General features: G+C 37.1%; 1 protein-coding gene across 3 annotated transcripts in view; it reads left to right on the plus strand.

The window, feature by feature from the left end:
• Positions 1-12,117, plus strand: part of ORC4 (origin recognition complex subunit 4) — a 74,658-nt gene that overhangs the window by 26,028 nt on the left and 36,513 nt on the right. For all 3 annotated transcript variants that reach the window (XM_014588185.2, XM_006140504.3, XM_006140505.3), the window contains one exon: positions 11,939-12,012. In XM_014588185.2, coding sequence (XP_014443671.1) covers positions 11,956-12,012 — 57 coding nt within the window. In that variant the 5' untranslated portion in view covers positions 11,939-11,955. The remainder of the gene's footprint in view (positions 1-11,938; positions 12,013-12,117) is intronic.

The raw sequence follows: 12,117 nt of genomic DNA on the forward strand, positions 1-12,117 counted from the left end.
TTTCTGTCTGGTGCACACACACACACACACACACTATAGCAAAAAGAATAATAACAACAAAGCTTTAAGTTCAGCAAGTCAGCTGAATTCACTAATTCTTCCTGTCTTGTTCCATTTTCTGAAAGATTCTAACAGAAGGAAATTCCTTTCTATACTGAATGTTTCAACTTAGATATTAGTCTTCCTACTCTAAAAAATGAAGAAGTTAGCATTGTGATGCATCTATCCCATTTTTTCCATTTTGGGTGTATAATTATTTTCACATTATCAAGATTTATGTTTATATTTTATAGTTGCACTATTTTGCAACTATAACTTTTTAAATTGTTTAATTTTAGTTATTTTAGTGGATTCCAGGCTAAACACCATGTGTATGGTTGTGTGGGCATGTATTTGTTTTTGTTTTGAATCATACTTTAATTGGCCGGATTTCATTAAGTTTCTCATGACCCCACCTCTCACCGCCTCCACACAAAATCCCAACAAGGCTTTATTTCTTCTCTTTACTAAGTATTAAGTTTATTCTTGTTCAGTGAGGCTTTACTTGATATTTTGATATGTGTAATGATATCTTTGCAAGATAGGAATCTTTATATTGTTCTCTCAGAACTTTGTAGATATTTTTCCATTATTATTCAGCATTTAATTTTCTCCTTTCTAGACATTTTTCTGCTTAAAGTCCTGATGAATTCTTTTTCTAGATTGAAGTTTAGTAATTAAATTATAATTTTTATCAATTTGCTTCTCTTCATATATAACATTTTGATTAGAATTTTGGATATTTTGTTGATGTCAGTACAACTTTTAAGAGTGAGATTTAAGTTGGAAACATTGCAGAACTACTGTAGACCTTTCTAAGCTTTTGTTTGTTTTTTGTTATTAACGTTTGTCTTTTTCTTTAACTGTCTTTTTGTTTGCTTTATTAGATACTGAAAGGAGAAGGATTCTCTGATTCCATTTTACCCTAGAACTTTATAATTCATTTTTAGAATTCCAAAGTTTTATACTAAATCCATACTACTTTTTAATGAGATGAAAAAAGTTTATCATCTTAAAAATAAACATGCCTACAAAAAAGACTGTACAGATAAACATTCAGAAAGAAATATATTATCAGTCTTGAACATCTGGAAAACTATCCATTGTATTTCAGAATTATCCATCCCCTATGTTTTGGTCTCCTAAAGAAAAGCCTAGTCATGATTTTGATGACTTTTCTGATATTTGGGCCACCAAGATTCGAGTCCTAAACTTGGTGGCTTGCTTCCTCACTTTTCCTTTCTCTCGCTGGTCAAATCGAAAAATATGTAATCATAAATAAATAAAAATTAGTAATTCTTTTAAAAGAAGTTTATGTAAATATTGGGGCCTGAGAGCATTCAGTAGTAATACAGTTGAACCTACATGGTTAATTCCAGGTTCATGTCCTGAGACCTCTATGTACATGCTGGTGGTCACTTGCACTTGCCAGGGATCCAGGCTGGCTGGACACTGTTGGGAGTGACTTTGTCACTCTCTGTCTCTCTGTCTCATAAGCGAAATAAATAAATTTTTTTAAAAAGTCTTTATAAATATTCAACCATAATATTCTCCAATGTAGATCATAAAACTACTTATTTAGAACATCCTCACAAGTCTTTTAATTATCAGATGATAGGACAATACCTTTTGTATATTGTCAGTAATAGAAGGAAATAGAAGCTTTTTCCAGTTTTTTGTTTCCTCTTGTAGCTTATTATCTGCGATCTCTTTTCCTCTGTATAGAAAGCCTTCTAGGGCTTCATAGGTGGTTTGCTTATTTGCCACGATTAACCTTCTTTGGCCTCTTGATGGCTTTCCCGTTCCAAGTTCTGCTTTCCTTCCGTGATCTGCAGATACATTTCAGCTTCAACATAGCTTAGTTTTAGTAAATGCTATCTGTACCTATAGATTTATTTTATCTTATATTAAAAGTTCATCAGGGGAACCAGCAGTAGGCATAATGGCTATGTTGCTGGACTCCCATGTAGTCAACCATGGTTCGAGTCCTGGACCCAGTAGCTTAAGCTCACGCCAGGTGCATGTGCATGCGTGCCCAAGATCCTGAGAGGAGAATGGAGGACAAGGGATTGCGGCGTGAGCATCCCCCCTTGGGGGTGATTTCTCGCTTTCTGTCTCTATGTCTCTCTCTGTCTTGCTGGCGAGCGCATGTGCCCTATAGCGAAAACCGCTCCAAAAAAAAAAGAAAAAAGAATTTAATCAGTTTTATCACTTTGGGTGTGGAATGTACAATAATTAAATCAATTTTCTCGGTAGTTCATAAACTGTGGTTCTTGGAAAAAGAGCAAGAGTATCATCTGGGGACTTATTAGAAATGTAGTTCTCAAGCTCTACCTCAGTCAATCTGGGAGCAGGTTCTAGCAATTAGAATTACTTCCAGGTTTCAAATAGTTTTTTTAGCATTACTAGTTTGTGGCCTTTGTAAGTTGGTTTAACTGTTTTTATGAATCTGCTCATAATTTTTTAAATTTTCCATATTTAAAACTATTATTTTAAGTTGAGGAAAACTTGGTGCATGCATACTATAGAAGTCTGCCTTGTTAGTTCTGAAGTGCCTTAGTTGAAGTTGTCTTTGAAGGCATTTGGTCCTTTATTGCATTGTCAATGTAGTACTGTGTTAGAAATTGTTTAGAACAAAAGTCTGATCCTGTGCTTAGTTTAGTTTTGTTTCCCATCTCTAATTGTTCTTAGTCTTGGTTCTTCTTCCTAGTATGATTATTTATTAATTTGCAAAGATCATTCTACAGAATCAAGGACTGAAATTTAGGCTCAGCTGGTGAAAAAGTTCTAAGAACTCCATTTGCATCACTGTGCATTAAAATTCTGTGACGAGGTAAGATAGCATATGTCTTGAAAGCACATGAGGGAAACATAATCCTCAGACTTTTCCCAAAGAGTTTACAGTGATATCACAGAAAATATCCCCCAAGGGAGTATCATACTATCTTAGCTAAGACCTGAGACAGGAATGAGTCAGGGTGCAGAGAATTACTGATTGTTCCAGACAAAATACTAAGAGATCTTAGAGTGAAACATTGAATTTTTCACTATTGTGTATGATATTAGGTTTAGACTTCCAATGTATGTGGTCTTTATGGTATTAAGGCACATTTATTCTATACCTAAAGTATCGAGAGTTTTTAATCATGTAAGGATACTGAATTTTATCAAAAGATATTACTGAATCTATTGATATGATCATTTTTTTGTTCTTTATTCTGTCAATGTAGTTTGTCACATTTAGAGATTTGCATATTTTGAGCCATTCTTGCACCCTGGAGATAAATCCCATTGATCATGGTGCATGATCCTTTTAATGTATTATTGAATTCAGTTGGCTCGTATTTTGTCTTTTTTTTTTTTTTCTTTTCTTTTTTTGCAATGTCCTTGTCTAGCTTTGGGATCAGGGTAAGAAGACTGGAAATATTCCTTCTTCAATTTTTTTGGAAAGAATTTGAAAAAGGTTGGTATCGGGCCAGCAAGTGGTATGGAAGTTAAAGCAGCTGGATCCCACAGCTGTGTGGTTCAAGTCCTAGACCTGGGAACTTCAGGCTAGGCATGTGTGTACATGCCTAAAATCCTAAGAGGAGAATGTAAGAGAAGGGATTACAGCTCCTCTGGGGAACGATTTCTCACTTTCCCTCTGTCTGGGAAGTGCATGCGCCCTATGGCAAATCAAAAACAAACAAACAAAAAAGGTTGCAGGTTTTTGTTTGTTTAGTTTTTGCTATAGAGCACATGCACTGGCCAGAGGGCAGTAGGTGAGAAATCACTCCCTAGAAGGGATGGCTATGCTGCCATCCCTTCTCCTCCATTCTTCTCTCAGGGTTTTGGTCCTGCAGGCTTTCACCTCTGGCATGTTTTTCCAGCTGCCAGTTTAGGACTAGAACCCTCACAGTCGACCATGTGGGATGCAACTACCTTAACCACCATGCCATTGGCTGACTCCAGTATTATTTCTTTTTCTTTTCTTTTTTTAAAATCTCAGGTAGAATTTAGTTTTAAAGCCTTCAGATTGCGTGCTTTTTTTTTTATTGGGGGAGGGTATTTTTTTTTTAATTGCAATAGGATGGATGTGCTTGCCAGAGAGAGAGAGGGAGGAGGGAGAGGTCATGCTACAATCCCTTCCCCTCCATTTCTCCATCCTTTTGGGATTTGGGGAAGGCACACATACATATCAAATATGCTTTTTAAGCTATTGATGTTAGAATTCTATCTGCAATTGTCCCTTTGAGGCCTAGCTCCTGTACATAGAGTTTTTGTTTGTTTGTTTGTTTAAGAGAGTTTTGGTATAGACCATGTATACTCCCCAAAGAGAAAGCAAGAAATCATCTCCCCCCCACCTCCCAGAGGACATGACTATACTGTAATCCCTTCTCCTCCATTCTCCTCTTGGGATTCAGGGCACGCATGCCCACGTGCGTTGCATGAGTTTCAAGTTTTAAGCCATTAGGTCTGGGATTCAAACCATGTTGGAGTCAACTATGTGGGTATAGTGTCTAACCATTACACCACATGCTGGCCCAACTAGAACTTTCACTACTGCACTTTGGAGCCACCCTTGAGGTTTTTGATTACTGACTATCTCCTTACTCGTTCCTAGTGCAGATTTTCTATTTCTGCAAAATTTAGTCTTAATAATTATATATTCCTAGGACTACGTCCATATTTTCTAGACCATCCAATTTGCCGACATGTAATTATTTATAGTAGTTTCTTCTGATCCTTTGTATTTCTGTTTTATTACTAGTAATGCCTTTTATTTTAGATTTTATTTACTTAATTCTTGGTTAATCTGAAGTTTTGTCAGCTTTATTGTTTAAAAAAATTGTTTCACTGATCTTTTCTATTATTTTCCTATTCTCTGTCTCTTTATTTCTGCCCTGATCTCTGTTGTTTCTTTCCTTCTGCTGACTTTGAGCTTAGTTTGTTCTTTTTCTAGTTCTTTGAGATATAATATCAAGTTATGTGAGAGCTCTCTCTCTCTCTCTCTCTCTCTCTCTCTCTCTTTTTTTGTATGTTTTTGCCACAGGGCATATGTTCTTCAGGGAGAGAGACAGTAAGAGTTGGGAAAAAGAGAATTCAAACCTTAGGGCAATGGCTACACTGCAGTACCTCTCCTCCATTCTCTTCCTGGTATTTTGGGCATGCTCATCCACATTTTAAAGTTACCAAATCCAGGACTCGAACCATAGTCGCTACGAGGGAATCCAGTGCCTTAACCCAGACCCACGTACTGGTCATGCTATCTCTCTTACGTAGACATTTATTGCTATAAATTTCACTCTTGGAACTGCTTTTGCTGGGACCAGCAAATGGCGTAAGTTCTACGTCACCGGACTCCCACGTAGTCAACCACGATTCAAGTCTCAAACCACTCATGCTGGGCATGTGTTCATGCATGCCCAAAATCTCAAGATGGGAATGGAGAAGGGACTGTGATGTGGCCATCTCCCCCTGAGGGGGATTTTTACTTTCTGTCTCTCTGTGTCTTTCCAGTGAGTACACACCCCCTAGCAAAAAATCTCTCTCTTAAAAGAAAAAGAACTGCTTTTTCTGAATCCCAAAAATTAGGTGTATGGTATTTTAGTTTGTATGGGTCTGAAGATAATTTTTGTTTCTCTTTTGTTTTTCTTCAATGCGTTTTGTTTAAGAGCATGTTCTTAATTTCTATATATGAGACTTTTCCAAATGTTCTCTTGTTACTAATTTGTTATATAGCCATGGTCAAAAAGATACTTGATATGATTTCAGTCTTCTTAAATTTCTTAAGACTTGTTTTGTGTTCTAATATCTATATTGGAAGATGTTTCATGTGCACTTGAGAAGAACATTTATTCTAGTGCTATTAGAGATGGAATGTTCTGTCTATGTCTGTTAGGTTCATTTGTTCCAAAATGTAGTTCAAGTTCAGTGTTTCCCTATTGATTGTCTAGGTCGCCTATTCATTGTTTAAAGATAAGACATTGAAGTCTCTTACTATTACTATATTGCTCTTATTCTCTTCCTTCAGACCTTTTAATTTTTGCTTTGTATATTTAGGTTCTCCAATTACAGGTGTGTGTGTGTGTTTGTGTACACATATATTTACAATTAAAAAGTGACCATCTTTGCCTCCTTTTACAGTTACTGACTTAAAGTTTATTTTTGTTAAATCAAAGTATAGCTACTACACCGCTTTCTTTTTGTTTCTGTTTCCATGTGATGCCTTTTCATTCCTTTTTTCAGTATATTTACTTAAATGTAAAGTCCATTGTAGGCAGCAAATATATAGTTTCATCTTGCTTTTCTATCCATTTAGCTGTATGTATCTTTTGAGGAATTTAATCCATTTATATTCAAGATAAAAACTTATTACATCCATTTTTTGGTTTTTTATTTTATTTTTTTATTTACATTTCATCACATGTGTTTATAATATACATTTTTTTCTAACACAAATACCATTCATGTCAGTTAAGACAAGGATATTACTATATACATTATCATCAGCAAATAGCTTCTCATTTTTTGTCAGTTAAGCATACTTTTACCCGTTTTTTCCTTCCCCTTTCCCCTCCCTCCCTTCCATACTAAACTTTTTTTTTCTTTCACATTTTATTGATTTACAAAAGATCTTAAAGTATGGACAAAGCTAGAATCTAGTGACAAGTACACTATAATTTTCTTCCGAAACATTTTGATTTTCTCTCTCCATTCCCCCTTTTACTAAAGAGAGGTATAAACTAACTTATTTGCACACATACAGAAAAAGTAGGTTAATCTCAGTTTGGTCTGTTATTTGCCCAAAGCTCCATTAGAATTCAATTTCTGATGCAAGGCAACAGATACTATTGTATTATTGAACTTAAGCAAATAACCATTCTTCCACAAAATAAGAATACTCACAGGACCGCAGTTAGCGTAATAGCTATGTCACTGGACTCTCATGTAGTAAACTGCGATTCAAGTCCCGGACCCAGTGGCTTAAACTCATGCAGGGTGCATGTGTGTGTGTGCATGTCCAATATCCTGAGAGGAGAATAGAGGAGAAAGGATTGTGGCATGGCCATCCCCTCTGTGGGGTGATTTCTCACTTTCTGTCTCTCTGTCTCTCTCTGTCTTTCTGGCAAGTGCACACACCCTATAGCAAAAACCTCTCAAAAAAAAAAAATACTCACAAATATTTTCTAATTGCAAAGGAGTCAGGAAGGGAGAAAAGTTTATGTTCCAATTTAAAAAGTTCTTTTTTTAACAAATTGCTGAACTCAACAACTCAAAAGAAAACAAAAATCCTTAAATCTGGAAGATAAACCATAGAAGAAAGTCAGTAATGTTTTAGAAAAAAAGTCATAGAATTCTATTTTACCAGTTCACTCTTATCTAATCTCTCTTTTGTTGAATTTGCAGTGTTACTGTGGTCTGTCCTAACCGTTAATGTTGAGCATTATTATTGCTATTTCAGAGCTTGTCCCTACCATTAAGTTGGCCTTTTTTTTGGTCATTTTTTGTTCTCTTTTTCTGTCTTTAGTTTTCCTGGTATAGTACTCCCTTCAGAACTTCTTAAAGAGCTTGTCTGATATGGGTAAATTCTTTCAGATTTTGTTTATCTAAGAATGTTTTCATCTTTTCTTCCCATATGAAGGATAATCTTGCCAGATATAGTATTTTTGTTTAAAATTGTGTTTCACTTAACACTTTGAATATATTTCCCATTCTTTCCTTGCTCGCATTGTTTCTGAGGAGAGGTCCGATGTTAGCCTGATGGAGTATCCTTTAAAAGTAACTTGACATTTTTCTCTTACCAATTTTAGTATCTTGTCTCTGTCTTTAGTTGGTCAATCTGGCTATGATGTGCCTTGGAGATCTTCTTGGATTGATTCTATGTGGGGTCTTCTGTGTTTTGTGGGTCTGGATATTTGAATGCCTCTCTAGGTTTGGAAAGTTTTCTTCCAGGATTTCATGGTTTAGATTATCAAAGCCCTGATTAGTTTCTTCATCTTCTGGGATACAGATTATCCAGGTGTTTCGGCATCTAATGGTGTCTAGTGTTACTCGTATATTTTTCTCATTTTTTGGCATTATTTTCTCAGTCTTTTTGGTGAATTTTTCTAGATCAGAGGTTCTGTCTTCTACATCTGATATTCAGTCTTCTGCATGATCTAGTCTGATTTTAATACTTTCAAGGGAGGTTTTGATTTTCTGAATTACCTCCTTCATCTCTAGCAATTCTGTTCTGAAGTTCATAGCTTCACTATGAATATCCTAAATTGTTTATCTGGCATTTCCATAAGTTCTGTTGTACTGTCTATGGATGATGAAGGACTGTTCTTTCCCCTTGGGGGAGAGATATTTTCTTGATTTCCCATATTTCTTGTGCCTCTGTGGTGGTGGTTTCTGGTCATACATTATTTCCTACCTTCGGCTTTTCACTGGCTGTTGAGTCAGAAGGAGAGGTTTGGGGCAGAGGCTTTCGAGTTAAAGGGGCAGGGCTAGGCCTTCCTCAGATGCTGGATTCCGGCTTTTCACTGGGTGTTAGGCTGGAAGGAGAGGTTTGGGCCAGACCTGTCATTTTGTTTTCAGGTTTTGTTGTAGATCCTTTGTTTTTCCCTCCTCTCTTGTCTTCCATTTTGATTTCATGATTTTGTATAGTACTGTACTTTGATTACCTTCTCTTTTTTCTTTGTTGTACATACTGTAGATTTGTTTGTTTGATTTAAAGTTTTTGCCTTAGAGCATGTGCACTCACCAGAGAGAAACAGAGACAGTAAGAGGGAAAGTGAGAAATCATCCCCATGAGGGATGGCCATTGCCACAATTCCTTATTCTCCAGCCTCTTCCTTGGATTTAAGGCATGCATGCATGTGCACCCAGTATGATTTTTAAGCTGCCAGGTCCAGGACTTGAACTGTAGTCAGCCATGTGGGAGTCCAGGGCTATAACCATTATGCTACCCTAATCACTATGCTACCTTCTGGCCCCCGTACTAAAGGTTTTTGCTGTTTGGTAACCATGAAGCTAACGTAAAGCATCTTACGATAAAGGACCATTCCTGTAGTCTGATGGTTAAGGGAGCTAGATTATACATGGCTAATCAAGTGGTTTAAATCCCATCCCTGGAGGTGTGAAAAATATGCCAGGTGTATGTATGCCCCAAATCAGGTTGGAGAGTTAGAGAAGGGATTGTAGCATGACCATGTTCCATTGGGAGAGTTGTTTTCTCCCTGTCTGTCTTTCTGGAGTGTACATAAGCTGTCCGGGAAAACTTCCCAGTACACACATGCCCTCCACGAAAACATACTTTAAGATCTTATAGTTAAAACAGGTTATTTTAAGATGAGAACCTATTTTCTATAGCATATAAAAGCTCTATTCCTTTTACTTCCCCAATATTTTTTGCTTATTTGTTTTGTTTTGGGTAAGATTTATTTCATTTTACTATTATTGTTACTTTTTAATGTGCTAGAGGCCATGTGTACTCACAGGAGAGAGGCACTGAGAGAGGGAAATTGAGAAAGCAAGCCTCCATGTCCAGGATTTGAACTGTGGTCGGTCACGTGGGAGTCCAGCATCTTAATCACAACACCACTTGGTTGCCTCAACATTTTGTGTTTTTAATTTTATAGATTTGCATCTTTCATATTTTGTATCCCTTAACAGATGATCTTAGCTATAGTCAGTTTTAATCTTTATACTATTTTAGAAATAAAATAGGACTTCAAAATGTTTATGGAAACAGAACTTGAGTATGAGTTTATTTGATGCAAAAAAAAAAAATCTTGAAGTAATGTAATACAGATTTTTTTAAATAAACTTTCTTTTTTTATTATCTTTGGGTGCGCACGCTCTCAAGAGAAAGAAAGAAAGCGAGAAAGCATCCCCCCACCCCCAGTGGTGCATGGTCACCCAGCAATCTTTTTCCTCCATTTCCCCATTTTTGTTTGTTTGTTTTTTTTTTTTTTTTTGGTTTTTTTTTTGCTTCTCAGTAAACTTCAAGATGATAGTTTTGAAATTTTTTTTGAACAATTCATAGACTCCATTAATTTGGGAGGAAGAAGTCTGATCTTTATTCCTTTGGTATGTCTTATTTGCCTGATTCTGTGTTATCCTCCTAACTTTGCTTTTGTATCTGTGTTTTTAAACATACAATTAAGTCTTCCAGGCATTAATACTGACTGACAGGTTAAGGCCTTCTCCTGTGAGATTCTCAAACTGATGGGATTTCTCCACATTTAAGGTCAAATGAGGGTTGAGCCAGGTCATGTGGCTGCTGCTGGGTCTGTATTTTGGTCTATGGTTGGCGGGCCTGTTACCAGAGAATATAGTCAGCATAAATAATGTCTGGTTCCTTGGGACATTAGTTCATACAGCAAATGATAGGATGAGAGTCTGTGGATGGCAGATTGTTACCAAGTGTGTGGACTGATGTGGCTGGCTCTGTAACCCTAGAAGGCCTCTGTCTGGATCACTGGGAAAGCCCCTAGGCAAGTATATCACTCCAGGCCATGAGTATAACTAGAACTGAGTTACAGTGCTGGTTCAGGGTCTACCACAAGATTAAGATCTTCAGGTCCGTTTGGGGTCATGTCTCCCAGCATGTCCTAGGCAGGGTAGGCCTGTCCTCAGGTCATGTTGAGAGGGATAGTATCTGCTTTTCAGGGAATTTTCAGGAACTTTTGTAGGACCTAGTTTGGTTAGCCTGCCTGTGAGCATATGGACAGGTCTGCCTCCTGCCAGGATCCTTGATAGGCAGAAATGCTCTCTGATTACAGTTCAGAGGAGCTGGGGCCAAGACTCAGGGCTGTTTCAAAATCCGTTGTGGGCCTGATCTCTTCAAGTCTGTCCCTAGGTACACACAGAAGAGCATGTCTCCTGGCTGGTCACTTTGTCTGCAGAATTGCAGTGAGACTATGGCCGAGAGCGACTAAATGCAAGATTAAGACCTATTTCATCATGGCACTGAGGTCAGCCGTCTTGTTCAAATGACAGACGGGGTAATCTGCCAGCAGTTCCTTGTGCAGGCAGGATTGCTCTCAGGCTGCAGTCAAGTGCTGGGGAGTCAAGATTCAAACCATTTCAGAATCTGCTACAAGATGGAGTTTGTCAAGCCTATCCCAAGAACTCAGATAAGGGTGCCTTCTTGTACTTTTGGTAGCAGGACTGATCTCAGATCAGGGTAAAGGGAACTGGAACTGAGTTAAAAGGTCATTTCAGGGTCCCATAGTCAAGACCAAGGAAGGTTAACTTCCCAGGGTACTATTGTGCATGACTTCTCCCCCGTAGTGCAACAGTTAAATGCAACATGAGTAGGGAATCAAATCTCACACAGTGTTACTGTAGTTTGAATCCCAGACCTTAGTGGCTGGAAAAAAAAACCCAGCACATGTGGTGCATAACCCAAATCTGACAGAATGGAGGAAAAAGGATTGTGATATAATCACACCTTACTGGGGACTGCTTTCTCTCCTATTCTCTCTCTGTGTCTAGCATATGTGCCTTCTGGCAATATTAAAAAACAAAACACAGAGTCCATTAACCTAGTCTACAATATGATTATGTATTTTTCAGTATCAAGAAAAGGAAAGATTTTATTAACGGTTGATTCTGTTGGATGGATTGAGGGATGGGAAAGGTATTCTCTAACAAGGAAAGGAGATAGGTCAAAAAATGAAGATATATGAAAGGCATGGTATACAGTAGATTTAAGAGAAAGTGAGTAGTAAAAACCATACAATGTTTAGTATGAGACTATCAAATAAGCCTGTACTTGGACAAAAAGGAACCTTTGGGGATTTATAATATTTTTAAAATGTGGACATTTTTATATTTAAAAGTTTATATTTATTTCGATTATAGAATAAGTTCTTAGATATCTTCAAGAAAATAGTATTTATTACATTCATGGTAATTTCTTTTTAAGGACTTGAATTTGTTAAAATGAGCAGTCGTAAATTGAAGAATACCAACTTAATACATGCTGAGAGCCTTTCACAGGTAAGTGTGTATTTTTATTCATCTCAGGGTCTGTTACCGTACACACATAGTCAGAGAAATAGTCATCTTCTTAACTTCAGTTTTTTTCCTTTAGTTCTTAGGAAG

Source organism: Tupaia chinensis, unplaced genomic scaffold, assembly GCF_000334495.1.
Source record: "Tupaia chinensis unplaced genomic scaffold, TupChi_1.0 Scaffold000037_2, whole genome shotgun sequence".
In the NCBI taxonomy this organism is placed as follows: Eukaryota; Metazoa; Chordata; class Mammalia; order Scandentia; family Tupaiidae; genus Tupaia; species Tupaia belangeri.